The sequence below is a fragment of the Lampetra fluviatilis genome, unplaced genomic scaffold, assembly GCF_964198595.1.
Source record: "Lampetra fluviatilis unplaced genomic scaffold, kcLamFluv1.1 SCAFFOLD_391, whole genome shotgun sequence".
Taxonomy (NCBI): domain Eukaryota; kingdom Metazoa; phylum Chordata; class Hyperoartia; order Petromyzontiformes; family Petromyzontidae; genus Lampetra; species Lampetra fluviatilis.
In genome coordinates this window covers 56,455-80,000 of record NW_027621593.1, presented here as the reverse complement: position 1 = coordinate 80,000, position 23,546 = coordinate 56,455, and the positions used below count along the sequence as shown (strand labels likewise).

Below are 23,546 nucleotides of genomic sequence, written 5' to 3'. Positions count from 1 at the left end.
TGAGACACAGAGACACAGACAGAGACACAGACAGAGACACAGACTGAGACACAGACAGAGACACAGACAGAGACACAGACACACAGACACAGAGACACAGACACAGACTGAGACACAGAGACACAGACTGAGACACAGACTGAGACACAGACAGAGACACAGACTGAGACAGACAGAGACACAGACTGACACACAGAGACACAGACTGAGACACAGACTGAGACACATACAGAGACACAGACTGAGACAGACAGAGACACAGACTGACACACAGAGACACAGACTGAGACACAGACTGAGACACAGACTGAGACACAGACAGAGACACAGACAGAGACACAGACTGAGACAGACAGAGACACAGACTGACACACAGAGACACAGACTGAGACACAGAGACACAGACTGAGACACAGACTGACACACAGAGACACAGACTGAGACACAGACTGAGACACAGACTGAGACACCGACTGAGACAAAGACACACAGACACAGAGACACAGACTGAGACACAGACAGAGACACAGACAGAGACACAGACTGAGACACAGACACACAGAGACAGAGACACAGACTGAGACAGAGACACAGACTGACACACAGAGACACAGACACAGAGACACAGACTGAGACACAGACTGACACACAGAGGCACAGACTGAGACACAGAGACACAGACTGAGACACAGACTGAGACTGAGACACCGACTGAGACACAAACACACAGACACAGACTGAGACACAGACACACAAAGACAGAGACACAGACTGAGACAGAGACACAGACTGACACACAGAGACACAGACTGAGACACAGACTGAGACACAGAGACACAGACTGAGACACATAGACACAGACAGAGACACAGACTGACACACAGAGACACAGACACACAGACTGAGACACAGACAGAGACACAGAGACACAGACTGAGACACAGACTGAGACAGACTGAGACACAGAGACACAGACTGAGACACATAGACACAGACAGAGACACAGAGACACACACATAGACACAGACCGAGACACAGACAGAGACACAGACTGAGACACAGACTGACACACAGAGACACAGACTGAGACACAGAGACACACACAGAGACACAGACTTAGACTATGATAAACAAGCCACTGTACTATAGCAGTACAGTATCGCACTGTACCCGCGTACTGCAGTTTCGCACTGTACTCTCGTGCCTCGACGCCGCACTGTACTCCCGTACTGTACCCTCGTACTGTAAGAACGTACTGTAATGTACCGCTACACATTATCGTACTGTACTCGCGTACTGTAATATACTGTACTCGCGTACTGTAACACAGCACTGTTCGCGTACTGCAAGAGTGGACTGTACTCTCGTACTGTATTCCCGTACTGTGCTGGCGTACAGTAACGTACTGTCTTGTCGTACTGTACTCCCGTACAGTACTAATGTACTGTACTCTCGTACATATATACAGTGCGGTGTTGTGCTGTGACGTCGTAGTGTACTATCGTACAGTAACAACGTACTGTACTATCGTACAGTAACAACGTACTGTCTCATCGTACAGTAATGGCGTACTGTATTGTACTGTACTCTCGTACTGTACTCACCCTTCCCCCAGCGGCCGTCGCTCCTCACACAAAGGCGACGTCTACGACTCCATCATCATCACCAACATCACCACATCAACACCATCACCATCACCAACATCACCATCACATCAACACCATCATCATCACCATCATCACCACATCAACGCCATCATCACCATCACATCAACACCAACATCACCATCACATCAACACCATCATCACCATCACCATCATCACTACCATCACATCACCATCATCATCATGAGCATGATCATCACACCATCACCGCCACACCATCACCACCACCATCATCCTCCTCCTCCCTCGAGACGAGATTTACAGCCGCGATGTAGCCATCACCGCCATCACCATCATCACCATCATCATCACCACCATCATCATCATATCATCACCACCATGAACAACCAAGAATCCTCCTCTCGCTGGGCTCAAGACAACATCACCAACATCACCATCATCAACATCACCATCATCACATCACCATCATCATCATCACATCACCATCATCACATCACCATCATCACATCACCATCATCACCATCATCACCACCACCATCACCACCGTGTAATACAGACAGTGGGGAGACGCCCACGATCAGTGGGCGGGGCTTAGCGACCCGGTGGGCGGGGCCTCGTGACCAAGTGGGCGTGGTCAAGCGACCAAGTGGGCGTGGTCTCGTGACCAAGCGGGGGGGTGACCTCGTGACTAAGTGGGCGTGGTCTATCGACCAAGTGGGTGTGGCCTAGCGACCAAGTGGGCGTGGCCTCGTGACCAAGTGGGTGTGGTCTACCGACCAAGTGGGCGTGGTCTCGCGACCAAGTGGGTGTGGCCTCGCGACCAGGGGGGTGTGGCTTCGCGACCAGGTGGGTGGGGGCCCGGGATTTTAAAGGGGGCTACGCCTCAGCCTGCACCCCATTGGCTTTGCTGGTTCAGAGGGCGGGGCCTGATAATCAGTGGGCGGAGCTTACACCGAGTGGGCGGGGCTAACGCTCCCCCATTGACTTTGCCTGCAGGGGGGCGTATCCCCCATCCCTCCCTCCCCTCCGATTGGCTGTTGACCACGTGGGTGGGCGTGGCCTGGAGATTCCTGAGCTGGGCGTATCCCCCATCCCTCCCCTCTGATTGGCTGTTGACCACGTGGGGGGGCGTGGCCTGGAGATTCATGGGCGGGGCGTAACTGTTGTTTTATTGTTGTTGCTGTTGTGGTTTTGGTTGTTATTGTTGTGGTCGTTGTTGTTGTTGTTTTATTGTTGTGGTTTTGGTTGTTATTGTTGTGGTCGTTGTTGTTGTTAAGATTGTTGTTGTAACTGTTGTTGTTTTATTGTTGTTGCTGTTGTGGTTTTGGTTGTTATTGTTGTGGTCGTTGTTGTTGTTGTTGTTTTATTGTTGTTGTTTTGGTTGTTATTGTTGTGGTTGTTGTTGTTAACATTGTTGTTGTAACTGTTGTTGTTTTATTGTTGTTGCTGTTGTGGTTTTGGTTGTTATTGTTGTGGTCGTTGTTGTTGTTGTTGTTTTATTGTTGTTGCTGTTGTTGTTTTGGTTGTTATTGTTGTGGTCGTTGTTGTTGTTAAGATTGTTGTTGTAACTGTTGTTGTTTTATTGTTGTGGTTTTGGTTGTTATTGTTGTGGTCGTTGTTGTTGTTAACATTGTTGTTGTTACTGTTGTAATTGTTGTTGGTGGTGTTGTTGTTGTTGTGGTTGTTGTTGTTGTGGTCGTTGTTGTTGTTAACATTGTTGTTGTTGTGGTTATGGTTGTTGTTGTTGTTGTTGTTAACATTGTTGTTGTTGTGGTTATGGTTGTTGTTGTTGTTGTGGTTATGGTCATTGTTGTTGTTAACATTGTTGTTGTTACTGTTGTAATTGTTGTTGTTGGTGTTGTTGTTGTGGTTGTGGTTGTTATTGTTGTTGTGTTGTTATTATTGTTGTTGTTATTAATAAAGTTATTCACAATCTCTCAGGATTGTACCAATAAAGTTGCAATCTCTCACGATAATCGTACCAACAGAGTTATTCACGAATCTCTTCGTAAGATAACATTATCAATGAAGCCATCTAAAACTATTTTCCAACGGTACTAACACAGATATCAAAATCAATCAAAGATATTGAAAATCATTATTTGTTTCTTTCGGTTAAGTCGCGTCTAAAGATAAAATAATAAATTAAATAATAGAATACGACGTTTCGATTGCAACACAAGCAATCATCATCAGGTATAATGAAATAGCGACATAAAATCTAACCAGAAAACTATAGACAGACATATTAGCAGACAGATATCACCAAGTTTTCTGGTTAGATTTTATGTCGCTATTTCATTATACCTGATGATGATTGCTTGTGTTGCAATCGAAACGTCGTATTCTATTATTTAATTTAATTTATTGTTTCATCTTTAGACGTGACTTAACCGAAAGAAACAAATAATAATTCCTGCAGTCACGAAAGTTCTAAAATTAAGATTGAACCACTTCTACGGGGAAGTTTTAAGCTTATCTTTTTCTCTCTCTCTGGCGACTTGTTTTCTCTGCCTGTGTCCTCTCTTTAGATTGTTCACACTTAAATTCTAACTTAGCAATCTTTGAAATACGTAATCAACCAGGCTATGCGTTAATTGTGTGTTGACCGACCCTCTGTGTTGTATTACATTACATTTCGATATTTTACTAGGTTATTTAATTTTAGTGTGTCTTTCTCCTGATTTTCAGGCTTGCTTGCTGTGCCATCGTACTTGCAGCACCACGTTTTGTTGACCACTCATTGATATGCTAATTTTTTCTCTAACCCTCCTCCCTCTCTCTGCCTCCGCCCCCCCCCCTCTGTCTATTTAAGGCCACCCCACAGAGACGATCACCCCTCTCTGTCACCTGTGTTGCTCTCGCTATGTATGTATCTTGGTGATATCTGTCTGCTAATATGTCTGTCTATAGTTTTCTGGTTAGATTTTATGTCGCTATTTCATTATACCTGATGATGATTGCTTGTGTTGCAATCGAAACGTCGTATTCTATTATTTAATTTAATTTATTATTTTATCTTTAGACGTGACTTAACCGAAAGAAACAAATAATAATTCCTGCAGTCACGAAAGTTCTCAAATTAATATTGAAAATTATATATTTATGGCAACCAATAAAGCTATTCAAATCCTCAGTAGATTCACAACGGGCGTACCAATAAAGTTATTCAAAGCTCTCGACCAATGGGGATCGCGGCTCAGCTGTCTATAAAGTTTTCGCGAGCTGCGTGCACCAATAAAGCTATGCAAGAAAGGTGCTACTAATAAAGTTATACAGAGTCGCGTGTTACTAATAAAGTTATGCAACAAGTGTGTTACTAATAAAGTTATACAGATTCGCGTGTTGCTAATAAAGTTATACAGAAATAGTGTTACTAATAAAGTTATACAGAGTCGCGTGTTGCTAATAAAGTTATGCAACAAGTGTGTTACTAATAAAGTTATACAGATTCGCGTGTTGCTAATAAAGTTATACAGAAATAGTGTTACTAATAAAGTTATACAGAAATAGTGTTACTAATAAAGTTACAGTATACATAGAGTTATACAGAGTCGCGTATCACTAATAAAGTTATACAGATTCGCGTGCTACTAATAAAGTTATACAGAGTGACGCGTCACTAGTAAAGTTATACAGATTCGCGTGCTACTAATAAAGTTATACAGAGTGACGCGTCACTAATAAAGTTATACAGAGTCGCGTGTTGCTAATAAAGTTATACAGGAATAGTGTTACCGATAAAGTTATACAGAAATAGTGCTACTAATAAAGTTATACAGAGTCGCGCGTCACTAGTAAAGTTATACAGAGTCGCGTGCTACTAATAAAGTTATACAGAGTGACGCGTCACTAATAAAGTTATACAGAGTGACGCGTCACTAATAAAGTTATACAGAGTGACGCGTCACTAATAAAGTTATACAGAGTCGCGTGTTACTAATAAAGTTATACAGAGTGACGCGTCACTAATAAAGTTATACAGAGTCGCGTGCTACTAATAAAGTTATTGAGGGGCGGTGCGCGCGCTAGGCGACTCGGGCCTTGCTTGAGGCCTACCCCCGCGTTCCCTACTCAGCAGCAGCTCGCCACCACCACCACAACCACCACAACCACAACAACAACAACAAAGATTAACCACTTGTAGCAACAACAACAACAACAACAACATCGTCAACAACAACATCAACAGGAGGAGGAGCGAGCGAGAGAGAGAGAGCACGCGGAGAGTGTGAGGCGAGGTGCGTGAGGGAGACGCAGGGGCGGACACGGATTCACCTCTCACTCACTTTGTGTGTGTCTCACTGTGTGTCTGTGTCTCACTGTCTGTGTCTCTGTGTCTCACTCTGTGTCTGTGTCTCACTCTGTGTCTGTGTCTCACTGTGTGTGTCTGTGTCTCACTGTGTCACTCTCTGTGTCTCTGTGTCACTCACTGTGTGTGTCTCTGTGTCTCACTGTGTGTCTGTGTCTCACTGTGTGTGTCTGTGTCTCACTGTGTGTGTCTGTGTCTCACTCTGTGTCTGTGTCTCACTGTGTGTGTCTGTGTCTCACTGTGTCACTCTCTGTGTCTCTGTGTCACTCACTGTGTGTGTCTCTGTGTCTCACTGTGTGTCTGTGTCTCACTGTGTGTGTCTGTGTCTCACTGTGTGTGTCTGTATCTCACTCTGTGTCTCACTGTGTGTGTCTGTGTCTCACTGTGTCACTCTCTGTGTCTCTGTGTCACTCACTGTGTGTGTCTCTGTGTCTCACTGTGTGTCTGTGTCTCACTGTGTCACTCACTGTGTCTCTGTGTCACTCTGTCTGTGTCCCTCACTCTGTGTCACTGTGTGTCACTGTGTGTCTCTGTGTCTCTCACTGTGTGTCTGTGTCTCACTGTGTGTCTCTGTGTCTCTCACTGTGTGTCTGTGTCTCACTGTGTGTGTCTGTGTCTCACTGTGTGTGTCTGTGTCTCACTCTGTGTCACTGTGTGTCTCTGTGTCTCTCACTGTGTGTCTGTGTCTCACTGTGTGTGTCTGTGTATCATTCTGTGTCACTTTGTGTGTGTCTCACTCTGTGTCTGTGTCTCACTGTGTGTGTCTGTGTCTCACTGTGTGTGTCTGTGTCTCACTGTGTGTGTCTGTGTCTCACTGTGTGTGTCTGTGTCTCACTGTGTCACTCTCTGTGTCTCTGTGTCACTCACTGTGTGTGTCTCTGTGTCTCACTGTGTGTCTGTGTCTCACTGTGTGTGTCTGTGTCTCACTGTGTGTGTCTGTGTCTCACTCTGTGTCTGTGTCTCACTGTGTGTGTCTGTGTCTCACTGTGTCACTCTCTGTGTCTCTGTGTCACTCACTGTGTGTGTCTCTGTGTCTCACTGTGTGTCTGTGTCTCACTGTGTGTGTCTGTGTCTCACTGTGTGTGTCTGTATCTCACTCTGTGTCTCACTGTGTGTGTCTGTGTCTCACTGTGTCACTCTCTGTGTCTCTGTGTCACTCACTGTGTGTGTCTCTGTGTCTCACTGTGTGTCTGTGTCTCACTGTGTCACTCACTGTGTCTCTGTGTCACTCTGTCTGTGTCCCTCACTCTGTGTCACTGTGTGTCACTGTGTGTCTCTGTGTCTCTCACTGTGTGTCTGTGTCTCACTGTGTGTCTCTGTGTCTCTCACTGTGTGTCTGTGTCTCACTGTGTGTGTCTGTGTCTCACTGTGTGTGTCTGTGTCTCACTCTGTGTCACTGTGTGTCTCTGTGTCTCTCACTGTGTGTCTGTGTCTCACTGTGTGTGTCTGTGTATCATTCTGTGTCACTTTGTGTGTGTCTCACTCTGTGTCTGTGTCTCACTGTGTGTGTCTGTGTCTCACTGTGTGTGTCTGTGTCTCACTGTGTGTGTCTGTGTCTCACTGTGTGTGTCTGTGTCTCACTCTGTGTCACTGTGTGTCACTGTGTGTCTCTGTGTCACTCTGTCTGTGTCCCTCACTCTGTGTCTCTCACTGTGTGTCTGTGTCTCACTGTGTGTCTAATGTGTCTCACTGTGTGTTTGTGTCTCACTGTGTGTCTGTGTCTCTCACTGTGTGTCTGTGTCTCACTGTGTGTGTCTGTGTCTCACTCTGTGTCACTGTGTGTCTCTGTGTCTCTCACTGTGTGTCTGTGTCTCACTGTGTGTGTCTGTGTCTCACTCTGTGTCACTGTGTGTCTCTGTGTCTCTCACTGTGTCTGTGTCTCACTGTGTGTCTGTGTCTCTGTGTCTCACTCTGTTTCTCACTGTGTGTCTCTGTCTCTCACTGTGTGTCTGTGTCTCTGTGTCACTCACTGTGTGTGTCTCTGTGTCTCACTCTGTCTCTCACTGTGTGTCTCTGTCTCTGTCTCTCTCTGTGTGTCTGTGTCTCTGTGTCACTCACTGTGTGTCTGTGTCTCTGTGTCACTCACTGTGTGTGTCTCTGTGTCTCACTCTGTCTCTGTCTCTCACTGTGTGTCTGTGTCTCTGTGTCACTCACTGTGTGTGTCTCTGTGTCTCACTCTGTCTCTGTCTCTCACTTTGTGTCTCTGTCTCTGTGTCACTCACTGTGTGTGTCTCTGTGTCTCACTCTGTCTCTGTCTCTCACTGTGTGTCTCTGTCTCTCACTGTGTGTCTCTGTCTCTGTGTCACTCACTGTGTGTCTGTGTCTCTGTGTCTCACTATGTCTTTGTCTCTCACTGTGTGTCTGTGTCTCTGTGTCTCACTATGTCTCTGTCTCTCACTGTGTGTCTGTGTCTCTGTGTCACTCACTGTGTGTGTCTCTGTGTCTCACTCTGTCTCTGTCTCTCACTGTGTGTCTCTGTCTCTGTGTCACTCACTGTGTGTGTCTCTGTGTCTCACTCTGTCTCTCACTGTGTGTCTGTGTCTCTGTGTCACTCACTGTGTGTGTCTCTGTGTCTCACTCTGTCTCTCACTGTGTGTCTGTGTCTCTGTGTCACTCACTGTGTGTGTCTCTGTGTCTCACTCTGTCTCTCACTGTGTGTCTGTGTCTCTGCGTCACTCACTGTGTGTGTCTCTGTGTCTCACTCTGTCTCTCACTGTGTGTCTGTGTCTCTGCGTCACTCACTGTGTGTGTCTCTGTGTCTCACTCTGTCTCTGTCTCTCACTGTGTGTCTCTGTCTCTCACTGTGTGTGTCTCTGTGTCTCACTCTGTCTCTGTCTCTCACTGTGTGTCTGTGTCTCTGTGTCACTCACTGTGTGTGTCTCTGTGTCTCACTCTGTCTCTGTCTCTCACTGTGTGTCTGTGTCTCTGTGTGTCTCTGTGTCACTCACTTTGTGTCTCCCACTCTGTGTCTGTGTCTCTCACTGTGGCTGTGTCTCTGTCTGTGTCTCACTGTGTGTCTCACTCTGTGTGTGTCTGTGTCTCACTGTGTCTCACTCTGTGTCTTTGTGTCTCACTCTGTGTGTGTCTCACTCTGTGTCTCTGTGTCACTGTGTCTCACTCTGTGTGTGTCTCACTCTGTGTCTCACTCTGTGTCTGTCTCACTGTGTGTGTCTCTGTCTGTGTCTCACTGTGTCTGTGTCTCTGTCTCACTCTGTGTCTCTGTGTCTCTCACTCTGTGTGTCTCACACTCTGTGTCTGTGTCTCACTGTGTGTGTCTGTGTCTCTGTCTCACTCTGTGTCTCACTGTGTGTGTCTCACTCTGTGTGTGTCTGTGTCTCACTGTGTCTCACTGTGTGTGTCTCACACTGTGTGTGTCTGTGTCTCACTGTGTCTCACTGTGTGTGTCTCACTCTGTGTGTGTCTGTGTCTCACTGTGTCTCACTGTGTGTGTCTCACTGTTTGTGTCTGTGTCTCACTGTGTCTCACTGTGTGTGTCTCACTCTGTGTGTGTCTGTGTCTCACTGTGTCTCACTGTGTGTGTCTCACTCTGTGTGTGTCTGTGTCTCACTGTGTCTCACTGTGTGTGTCTCACTCTGTGTGTGTCTGTGTCTCACTGTGTCTGTGTCTCTGTCTCACTCTGTGTCTCTGTGTCTCTCACTCTGTGTGTCTCACACTCTGTGTCTGTGTCTCACTGTGTGTGTCTGTGTCTCTGTCTCACTCTGTGTCTCACTGTGTGTGTCTCACTCTGTGTGTGTCTGTGTCACACTGTGTCTCACTGTGTGTGTCTCACTCTGTGTGTGTCTGTGTCTCTCTGTGTCTCTCTGTGTCACTCTGTCTCACTCTGTGTCTCACTCTGTGTCTCTGTCTCTGTGTCTCTCACTGTGTCTGTGTCTCACTCTGTGTGTGTCTCACCCTGTGTGTGTCACTGTGTCTCACTCTGTCTCTGTCTGTGTGTCTCTCACTGTGTCTCACTCTGTGTCTCACTCTGTGTGTGTCTCACTCTGTGTCTCACTCTGTCTCTGTCTCTCACTTTGTCTGTCTTGTGTCTCACTGTGTGTGTCTCACTCTGTCTCACTCTGTGTCTGTGTGTATGTCTTGTCTCTCACTCTGTGTCTCACTCTGTCTCACTCTGTGTCTCACTCTGTCTCTCTCGTGTCTCACTCTCTCTGTCTTGTCTCTCTGCTGTCTTTGTCACCCAATCACCCACCCACTCACCCAACTACCCACCCACCCACTCACTCACCCAACTACCTACCCACCCACCCACTCACTCACCCAACTACCCACTCACCCAACCACCCACCCACTCACCCAACTACCCACTCACTCACCAACCCACTCACCCAACCACCCACCCACTCACCCAACTACCCACTCACCCAACCACCCACCCACTCACTCAACTACCCACCCACTCACCAACCCACTCACCCAACCACCCACCCACTCACCCAACTACCCACTCACTCACCAACCCACTCACCCAACCACCCACCCACTCACCCAACTACCCACTCACTCACCCAACTACCCACCCACTCACCCACCCACTCACCCAACTACCCACCCACTCACCCAACCACCCACCCACTCACCCAACCACCCACCCACTCACCCAACTACCCACCCACTCACCCAACTACCCACCCACTCACCCAACTACCCACCCACTCACCCATTCACCCAACTACCCACTCACCCAACTACCCACCCACTCACCCAACTACCCACCCACTCACCCAACTACCCACTCACCCAACTACCCACCCACTCACCCAACCACCCACCCACTCACCCAACTACCCACCCACTCACCCAACTACCCACCCACTCACCCAACTACCCACCCACTCACCCAACTACCCACCCACTCACCCAACTACCCACCCACTCACCCAACCACCCACCCACTCACCCAACCACCCACCCACTCACCCAACTACCCACCCACTCACCCAACCACTCACCCAACTACCCACCCACTCACCCAACCACCCACCCACTCACCCAACCACTCACCCAACTACCCACCCACTCACCCAACCACTCACCCAACTACCCACCCACTCACCCACCCACTCACCCAACCACTCACCCAACTACTCACTCACTCACCCAACCACCCACTCACTCACCCAACTACCCACCCACTCACCCAACCACTCACCCAACTACCCACCCACTCACCCAACCCCCCACCCACTCACCCACCCACTCACCCAACTACCCACCCACTCACCCAACTACCCACCCACTCACCCACCCACTCACCCAACCACCCACCCACTCACCCAACTACCCACCCACTCACCAAACCACCCACCCACTCACCCAACCACCCACCCACTCACCCAACTACCCACCCACTCACCCAACCACTCACCCAACTACCCACCCACTCACCCAACCACCCACCCACTCACCCAACCACTCACCCAACTACCCACCCACTCACCCAACCACTCACCCAACTACCCACCCACTCACCCAACCACCCACCCACTCACCCAACCACTCACCCAACTACCCACCCACTCACCCAACTACCCACCCACTCACCCAACTACCCACTCACCCAACCACCCACCCACTCACCCAACTACCCACTCACTCACCAACCCACTCACCCAACCACCCACCCACTCACCCAACTACCCACCCACTCACCAACCCACTCACCCAACCACCCACCCACTCACCCAACTACCCACTCACTCACCCAACTACCCACCCACTCACCCAACTACCCACTCACTCACCCACCCACTCACCCAACTACCCACCCACTCACCCAACTACCCACCCACTCACCCAACTACCCACTCACTCACCCACCCACTCACCCAACTACCCACTCACCCAACCACCCACCCACTCACCCAACTACCCACCCACTCACCAACCCACTCACCCAACCACCCACCCACTCACCCAACTACCCACTCACTCACCAACCCACTCACCCAACCACCCACCCACTCACCCAACTACCCACTCACTCACCCAACTACCCACCCACTCACCCACCCACTCACCCAACTACCCACCCACTCACCCAACCACCCACCCACTCACCCAACCACCCACCCACTCACCCAACTACCCACCCACTCACCCAACTACCCACCCACTCACCCATTCACCCAACTACCCACTCACCCAACTACCCACTCACTCACCCAACTACCCACCCACTCACCCACCCACTCACCCAACCACCCACCCACTCACCCAACCACCCACCCACTCACCCAACTACCCACCCACTCACCCAACTACCCACCCACTCACCCATTCACCCAACTACCCACCCACTCACCCAACTACTCACCCAACTACCCACTCACCCAACTACCCACCCACTCACCCAACCACCCACCCACTCACCCAACTACCCACCCACTCACCCAACTACCCACCCACTCACCCAACTACCCACCCACTCACCCAACTACCCACCCACTCACCCAACTACCCACTCACTCACCCAACTACCCACCCACTCACCCAACTACCCACCCACTCACCCAACTACCCACCCACTCACCCAACTACCCACTCACCCAACTACCCACCCACTCACCCAACCACCCACCCACTCACCCAACTACCCACCCACTCACCCAACTACCCACCCACTCACCCAACTACCCACCCACTCACCCAACTACCCACCCACTCACCCAACTACCCACCCACTCACCCATTCACCCAACTACCCACTCACCCAACTACCCACTCACTCACCCAACTACCCACCCACTCACCCACCCACTCACCCAACCACCCACCCACTCACCCAACCACCCACCCACTCACCCAACTACCCACCCACTCACCCAACTACCCACCCACTCACCCATTCACCCAACTACCCACTCACCCAACTACCCACCCACTCACCCAACTACCCACCCACTCACCCAACTACCCACTCACCCAACTACCCACCCACTCACCCAACCACCCACCCACTCACCCAACTACCCACCCACTCACCCAACTACCCACCCACTCACCCAACTACCCACTCACTCACCCAACTACCCACCCACTCACCCAACTACCCACCCACTCACCCAACTACCCACCCACTCACCCAACTACCCACCCACTCACCCAACTACCCACCCACTCACCCAACTACCCACCCACTCACCCAACTACCCACTCACCCAACCACCCACCCACTCACCCACCCACCCACTCACTCACCCACTCACCCACCCACCCACTCACCCACCCACCCACTCACCCACCCACTCACCTACTCACCCACCCACTCACCCACCCACTCACCCACTCACCCACCCACCCACTCACCCACCCACCCACTCACCCACTCACCCACCCACTCACCCACCCACCCACTCACCCACCCACTCACCCACCCACTCACCCACCCACCCACCCACTCACCCACCCACTCACCCACCCACCCACTCACCCACTCACCCACCCACTCACCCACCCACCCACCCACTCACCCACTCACCCACCCACTCACCCACCCACTCACCCACCCACACACCCACCCACTCACCCACCCACCCGCCCACTCACCCACTCACCCACCCACTCACCCACCCACTCACCCACCCACCCACCCACCCACTCACCCACCCACTCACCCACTCACCCACCCACTCACCCACTCACCCACCCACTCACCCACTCACCCACCCACTCACCCACTCACTCACTCACTCACCCACCCACCCACCCACCCACCCACCCACCCACCCACCCACTCACTCACTCACCCACCCACCCACCCACCCACTCACCCACCCACCCACCCACTCACCCACCCACCCACCCACTCACCCACCCACCCACCCACCCACTCACCCACCCACCCACTCACCCACCCACCCACTCACCCACCCACTCACCCACCCACTCACCCACCCACTCACCCACCCACCCACCCACTCACCCACCCATTCACCCACCCACCCACCCACTCACCCACTCACCCACCCATTCACCCACCCACCCACCCACCCCACTCACCCACCCATTCACCCACCCACTCACCCACCCACTCACCCACCCACCCACTCACCCACCCACCCACTCACTCACTCACTCACTCACTCACCCACCCACCCACCCACTCACCCACCCACCCACTCACCCACCCACCCACCCACTCACCCACTCACCCACCCACTCACCCACCCACCCACTCACCCACCCACTCACCCACCCACTCACCCACCCACCCACCCACTCACCCACCCACTCACCCACCCACCCACTCACCCACTCACCCACCCATTCACCCACCCACCCACTCACCCACCCACCCACCCACCCACCCACTCACTCACCCACCCACTCACCCACTCACCCACCCACCCACTCACCCACCCACCCACTCACCCACTCACCCACCCACCCACCCACTCACCCACTCACCCACCCACCCACCCACCCACTCACCCACCCACCCACCCACTCACCCACCCACCCACTCACCCACCCACCCACCCACTCACCCACCCACTCACCCACCCACCCACTCACCCACCCACCCACTCACCCATCCACCCACCCACCCACTCACCCACCCACCCACTCACCCACTCACCCACCCACCCACCCACTCACCCACCCACCCACTCACCCACCCACCCACCCACTCACTCACTCACCCACCCACCCACTCACCCACCCACCCACCCACCCACTCACCCACCCACCCACTCACCCACTCACCCACCCATTCACCCACTCACCCACTCACCCACCCACTCACCCACTCACCCACTCACCCACCCACCCATTCACCCACCCACCCACTCACCCACTCACCCACCCACCCACTCACCCACCCACCCACCCACTCACCCACTCACCCACTCACCCACTCACCCACCCACCCACTCACCCACCCACCCACTCACTCACCCACTCACCCACCCACCCACTCACCCACCCACCCACCCACTCACCCACTCACCCACCCACCCACTCACCCACCCACCCACTCACCCACCCACTCACCCACTCACCCACCCACCCACTCACCCACTCACCCACCCATTCACCCACTCACCCACTCACCCACCCACCCACCCACTCACCCACCCACTCACCCACCCACTCACCCACCCACTCACCCACCCACCCACTCACTCACCTACTCACCCACCCACCCACCCACCCACTCACCCACCCACTCACCCACCCACTCACCCACCCACTCACTCACCCACCCACCCACTCACCCACTCACCCACTCACCCACCCACTCACCTACTCACCCACCCACCCACCCACTCACCCACCCACTCACCCACTCACCCACCCACCCACCCACTCACCCACTCACCCACCCACCCACTCACTCACCCACTTACCCACCCACTCACCCACCCACTCACCCACCCACCCACCCACTCACCCACCCACTCACCCACCCACTCACCCACCCACTCACCCACTCACCCACCCACTCACCCACTCACCCACCCACTCACCCACCCACCCACTCACCCACCACACCCACTCACCCACCCACTCACCCACCCACCCACTCACCCACCCACCCACTCACCCACTCACCCACCCACTCACTCACCCACCCACTCACCCACTCACCCACCCACCCACCCACCCACTCACCCACCCACCCACTCACCCACCCACCCACTCACCCACCCACTCACCGTGTGCGCATGTCACAGCTGCGCCGCGTGGAGCAACGACCCGCCATCTCATCACCGTCACCGCGCTGGCGATATTCGGCTCCGCATCGGCGGGGAGCGGCGGTGGTGGCGGCGGCGGTGGTGGCGGAGGTGGTGGAGGCGGTGGTGGTGGAGGAGGTGGTGGAGCAGGTGGTGGAGGTGGTGGTGGAACCATGCCGGCTGCCAGCAGCGACTTTGGGCAAAGGATCTGTGAGGTTTGGGCCTTCAACCTCGACGACGAGATGAGGCGGATCCGCCAAGTGATACGCAAGTACAACTACGTCGCCATGGTGAGCCGGCCGAGTGTGTGTGTGTGTGTGTAGGTGTGTGTGTGTGTAGGTGTGTGGGGGTAGGCTTGTGTGTGTGTGGGTAGGTGTGTGTGTGGGTAGGTGTGTGTGTGCGTAGGTGTGTGTGTGTGTGTAGGTGCACAGACTGCCCTATATGACCTCATAACAACAGTCTGGACCACTGGACGGGTTCCGCAGGATTGGAAGGATGCCCTGGTGGTCCCCTCTTTAAGAAGGGGGACCGCACAGACTGTAACAACTACAAGGTCCTGGCAAGGATTATTCAACATCGCCTTGCTAGGCACGCTGAGGAGAGGCTTGCGGAGCCCCAATGCGGTTTCAGGAAAGGGCGGTCCTGCACAGATGCCATATTTTCTATCTGTCTGCTACAGCAGAGGTGTAGGGAATTCCAAAAAGACCTACATCTCTGCTTTATTGACCTGGTCAAGGCCTATGATACCATCAGTAGGACTGGGCTCTGGGTTGTTCTTCGTGCTTTCGGAGTCCCTGACCCTCTGCTCACGATCATTAAGGACCTTCATGATGGTGAGCGGGCCCGGGTAAAACTACGTGGCCGGGAGTCGGAGCCTTTCCCTGTACACCTTGGGGTGCGACAGGGATGTCCTCTGGCTCCCACATTATTTAACATCGATTTCGACCGCGTAGTTCGTGAAGCCTTTCGATGGCTGTACCGGGGGAATTTCCATCTGGTACAGATACAATGGGAGGCTGATCGACGCCCGGGTGCGGTCAAGGGATGGCTCCCTATTGGTCAACCACGTTGTGTATGCCGACGACCTGGTAATTGCGGCTCACTCGGAGGAGGAGTTGGAGACGCTGCTGCTGAGACTGGAGTGTGCCACCAAGAGGTGGGGCCTTACCATCAGCCCCACCAAAGCTAAGCACCTGCCTGGGTATTTTGTACCATCAGACACTCCACCCCCACAACTCCCAATTGGTGATGGGGCAGTTGTGGAGAGAGTGGAGAGTTTCCCATACCTGGGCAGTGTGCTTATGACCGGCTCCGGTTTGACAGCAGAAGTCTCACTCCGATTAAGTCGAGAGGCATTATCTTTTCATCGGTTGCGTAACGCTGTGTGGAAGCTACCTGGTCTGTCGCTCCGCACGAAGCTTCAGGTCTTCTCGGCCACAGTCATTCCCTCCCTTCTCTACGCTTGCGAAACGTGGACCCCCCTAATGGAGCATCTTCACCGATTGGAAACATTGAGGCTGGCCTGTCTACGATCCATCCTGGGTTTAACCAGGCTGGATTGTGTGAGGAGCTCACAATTCCTTGAAAGATTTGGGCAAAGTCCCATCAGTGAGCTCCTCCGGCAGGCAAGGCTGCGTTGGCTGGGTCATGTAGCCCGCATGCCCAGCCACCGCATGCCTAAACAGCTTTTGTTCGGCCGGATCGAGGGGGCTAAACGATCAGGGCACTGGCTAGAGAAGAGATGGAGTGATGTGGTACAGGAGGACGTGGAGCTGAGTGGACTTGCCGATGACTGGTACCAGCGGTGTCAAGATCGGCCTCAGTGGAGGAGGCTCGTGAAGGACGCTGCTACTGGGCAGTTGGAGGCAGTCGCCCTCCAGCAACAACGGAGGGCGGAGGAGCGACGCTCACAACAACGAGCGGAGCGCCGGGTGGCTAAAACAGTTGCCACAGTAGGGGGCACGGGTGGTGCATCGAACACCCACTCACTAACCCGCTCAACCACTCACCCACTTTCCCACCCGCTCACCCACGCACCCGCCCGCTCACCCGCCCGCCCACTCGCCCACCCACCCACTCGCCCACCCGCCCACTCATCCACCCATCCACCCACCCACTCACTCACCCGTTCGCCCGCCTGCCCAACCACCCACCCACCCACCCGCCTGCCGGATCACCCACCAACTCACTGGGCCAAACGCCCACCCGCCCGCCCACCCACCCACCCACCCACTCACTCACTCACCCACTCACCCACTCACCCCCTCGCTCACCCATACGCCTGCCCGCCGCCCATTCACCCTCTCACCCGCCCACTCACCCGCCCACCTGCCCGCCCGCTCCATCGCCCGCCCACTCGCCCACTCACCCGCCCACCTGCTCGCCCGCTCCCTCGCCCGCCCGCCCACTCACCCGCCCGCTCTCCCGCCCACTCACCCGCCCACCCACCCACTCACCCACCCACCCACTCACCCACCCACTCACCCGCCCACCTACCCACCCACCCACTCACCCGCCCACCTGCCCGCCCGCTCCCTCGCCCGCTCACCCCGCCCACTCACCCGCCCACCTGCTCGCCCGCTCCCTCGCCCGCCCGCCCACTCACCCGCCCGCTCTCCCGCCCACTCACCCACCCACTCGCCCACCCACCCACCCACTCACCCGCCCACTCACCCACCCACTCGCCCACCCACCCACTCGCCCACCCACTCACCCTCCCACTCTCCCCAGGACACGGAGTTCCCCGGCGTGGTGGCGCGCCCCATCGGCGAGTTCCGCAGCACGGCCGAGTACCAGTACCAGCTGCTGCGGTGCAACGTGGACCTGCTCAAGATCATCCAGCTGGGCCTCACCTTCATGGACGAGATGGGGGAGTACCCGCACGGCACGTCCACCTGGCAGTTCAACTTCAAGTTCAACCTCACGTGAGATGATGATGATGATGATCAACGCGGCTACTGACACCACCACTACTACTGCTACTGACACCACCACTACTACTGACACCACCACCACTACTACTACTGACACCACCACTACTACTACTACTGACACCACCACTACTACTACTACTGACACCACCACTACTACTGACACCACCACCACTACTACTACTGACACCACCACTACTACTACTGACACCACCACTACTACTACTGACACCACCACTACTACTACTGACACCACCACCACTACTACTACTGACACCACCACTACTACTACTACTGACACCACCACTACTACTACTACTGACACCACCACTACTACTGACACCACCACCACTACTACTACTGACACCACCACTACTACTACTGACACCACACTACTACTTGACACCACCACTACTACTACTGACACCACCACCACTACTACTACTGACACCACCACTACTACTACTGACACCACCACCACTACTACTACTGACACCACCACTACTACTACTACTGACACCACCACCACTACTACTACTGACACCACCACTACTACTACTGACACCACCACTACTACTACTGACACCACCACTACTACTACTACTGACACCACCACCACTACTACTACTGACACCACCACCACCACTACTGACACCACCACCACTACTACTACTGACACCACCACCACTACTACTACTGACACCACCACCACTACTACTACTGACACCACCACTACTACTACTGACACCACCACTACTACTACTGACACCACCACCACTACTACTACTGACACCACCACCACTACTACTACTGACACCACCACTACTACTACTGACACCACCACTACTACTACTGACACCACCACCACTACTACTGACACCACTACTACTACTACTGACACCACCCACTACTACTACTGACACCACCACCACCACTACTACTGACACCACCACTACTGACACCACCACCACTACTACTACTGACACCACCACTACTACTACTGACACCACCACCACCACTACTACTGACACCACCACTACTACTACTACTGACACCACCACTACTACTACTACTGACACCACCACTACTACTACTACTGACACCACCACTACTACTACTGACACCACCACTACCACTACTACTGACACCACCACTACTGACACCACCACCACTACTACTACTGACACCACCACTACTACTACTGACACCACCACCACTACTACTACTGACACCACCACTACTACTACTACTGACACCACCACCACTACTACTACTGACACCACCACCACTACTACTGACACCACCACCACTACTACTACTACTGACACCACCACTACTACTACTACTGACACCACCACCACTACTACTACTGACACCACCACTACTACTACTGACACCACCACCACTACTACTACTGACACCACCACTACTACTACTGACACCACCACCACTACTACTGACACCACCACCACCACTACTGACACCACCACTACTACTACTACTGACACCACCACCACTACTACTACTGACACCACCACCACTACTACTACTGACACCACCACCACTACTACTACTGACACCACTACTACTACTACTGACACCACCACTACTACTACTGACACCACCACCACTACTACTGACACCACCACCACCACTACTACTACTGACACCACCACTACTACTACTGACACCACTACTACTACTGACACCACCACCACTACTACTACTGACACCACCACTACTACTACTGACACCACTACTACTACTGACACCACCACTACTACTACTGACACCACCACCACTACTACTACTGACACCACCACCTACTACTACTACTACTGACACCACCACTACTACTACTGACACCACCACTACTACTACTACTGACACCACCACTACTACTACTGACACCACCACTACTACTACTGACACCACCACTACTACTACTGACACCACCACCACTACTACTACTGACACCACCACCACTACTACTACTACTGACACCACCACTACTACTACTGACACCACCACTACTACTACTGACACCACCACTACTACTACTACTGACACCACCACTACTACTACTGACACCACCACTACTACTACTGACACCACCACTACTACTACTGACACCACCACCACTACTACTGACACCACCACCACTACTACTACTGACACCACCACCACTACTACTACTACTACTACTGACACCACCACTACTACTACTGACACCACCACTACTACTACTGACACCACCACTACTACTACTGACACCACCACCACTACTACTACTACTGACACCACTACTACTACTGACACCACTACTACTACTACTGACACCACCACCACTACTACTACTGACACCCACCACTACTACTACTACTACTACTGACACCACCACTACTACTACTGACACCACCACTACTACTACTGACACCAACACCACTACTACTACTGACACCACCACCACTACTACTGACACCACCACTACTACTACTGACACCACACCACTACTACTACTACTGACACCACCACTACTACTACTACTGACACCACCACCACTACTACTGACACCACCACCACTACTACTACTGACACCACCACCACTACTACTACTACACTACTGACACCACCACTACTACTACTGACACCACCACTACTACTACTGACACCACCACCACTACTACTACTGACACCACCACCACTACTACTACTGACACCACCACCACTACTACTACTGACACCACCACTACTACTACTGACACCACCACTACTACTACTGACACCACCACCACTACTACTGACACCACCACTACTACTACTACTGACACCACCACTACTACTACTGACACCACCACTACTACTACTACTGACACCACCACTACTACTACTGACACCACCACTACTACTACTGACACCACCACTACTACTACTGACACCACCACTACTACTACTGACACCACCACTACTACTACTGACACCACCACCACTACTACTACTGACACCACCACTACTACTGACACCACTACTACTACTACTGACACCACCACTACTACTACTGACACCACCACTACTACTACTGACACCACCACTACTACTACTACTACTGACACCACCACTACTACTGACACCACCACTACTACTACTGACACCACTACTACTACTACTGACACCACCACTACTACTACTGACACCACCCACTACTACTACTGACACCACCACTACTACTGCTGACACCACCACCACCACTACTACTGACACCACCACCACTACTACTACTGACACCACCACTACTACTACTACTGACACCACCACCACTACTACTGACACCACCACCACTACTACTACTGACACCACCACCACTACTACTGACACCACCACCACTACTACTACTGACACCACCACCACTACTACTACTGACACCACCACTACTACTACTGACACCACCACTACTACTACTGACACCACCACCACTACTACTACTGACACCACCACTACTACTGACACCACTACTACTACTACTGACACCACCACTACTACTACTGACACCACCACTACTACTACTGACACCACCACTACTACTACTACTACTGACACCACCACTACTACTACTGACACCACCACTACTACTACTGACACCCACTACTACTACTGACACCACCACTACTACTACTGACACCACCACTACTACTACTGACACCACCACTACTACTGCTGACACCACCACCACCACTACTACTGACACCACCACCACTACTACTACTGACACCACCACTAACTACTACTACTGACACCACCACCACTACTACTGACACCACCACCACTACTACTACTGACACCACCACCACTACTACTGACACCACCACCACTACTACTACTGACACCACCACCACTACTACTGACACCACCACCACTACTACTGACACCACCACTACTACTACTACTGACACCACCACCACTACTACTGACACCACCACCACTACTACTACTGACACCACCACCACTACTACTGACACCACCACCACTACTACTGACACCACCACTACTACTACTACTGACACCACACCACTACTACTGACACCACCACTACTACTACTACTGACACCACCACCACTACTACTGACACCACCACCACTACTACTACTGACACCACCACCACTACTACTGACACCACCACCACTACTACTACTGACACCACCACCACCACTACTACTGACACCACCACCACCACTACTACTGACACCACCACCACCACTACTACTGACACCACCACTACTACTACTACTGACACCACCACTACTACTACTGACACCACCACCACCACTACTACTACTGACACCACCACCACTACTACTACTGACACCACCACCACTACTACTACTGACACCACCACCACTACTACTACTGACACCACCACCACTACTACTACTGACACCACCACCACTACTACTACTGACACCACCACCACCACTACTACTACTGACACCACCACCACTACTACTACTGACACCACCACCACTACTACTACTGACACCACCACTACTACTACTACTGACACCACCACCACTACTACTACTGACACCACCACCACTACTACTACTGACACCAACCACCACTACTACTACTGACACCACCACCACTACTACTACTGACACCACCACCACTACTACTACTGACACCACCACCACTACTACTACTGACACCACCACCACTACTACTACTGACACCACCACCACTACTACTACTACTGACACCACCACTACTACTACTACTGACACCACCACTACTACTACTGACACCACCACCACTACTACTACTGACACCACCACTACTACTACTACTGACACCACCACTACTACTACTGACACCACCACCACTACTACTGACACCACCACTACTACTACTGACACCACCACCACTACTACTACTGACACCACCACCACTACTACTGACACCACCACTACTACTACTACTGACACCACCA

General features: G+C 52.8%; 2 protein-coding genes across 2 annotated transcripts in view; one reads left to right on the top strand and one right to left on the bottom strand.

Annotated features, from left to right (window-relative positions):
- The window catches only part of LOC144955454 (ankyrin repeat domain-containing protein 50-like), a gene marked incomplete at its 3' end in the record, with an annotated part of 10,404 nt that extends 8,192 nt beyond the window's left edge, over nucleotides 1-2,212 (bottom strand). Inside the window, exon 1 of the mRNA XM_078885665.1 lies at nucleotides 1,605-2,212. The remainder of the gene's footprint in view (nucleotides 1-1,604) is intronic.
- Nucleotides 2,213-5,620: 3,408 nt separating this feature from the next.
- The window catches only part of LOC144955455 (CCR4-NOT transcription complex subunit 7), a 43,198-nt gene continuing 25,272 nt past the window's right edge, over nucleotides 5,621-23,546 (top strand). The window contains exons 1-3 of the mRNA XM_078885666.1: nucleotides 5,621-5,866; nucleotides 15,633-15,922; nucleotides 18,363-18,556. Coding sequence (XP_078741792.1) covers nucleotides 15,806-15,922; nucleotides 18,363-18,556 — 311 coding nt within the window. The 5' untranslated portion in view covers nucleotides 5,621-5,866; nucleotides 15,633-15,805. The remainder of the gene's footprint in view (nucleotides 5,867-15,632; nucleotides 15,923-18,362; nucleotides 18,557-23,546) is intronic.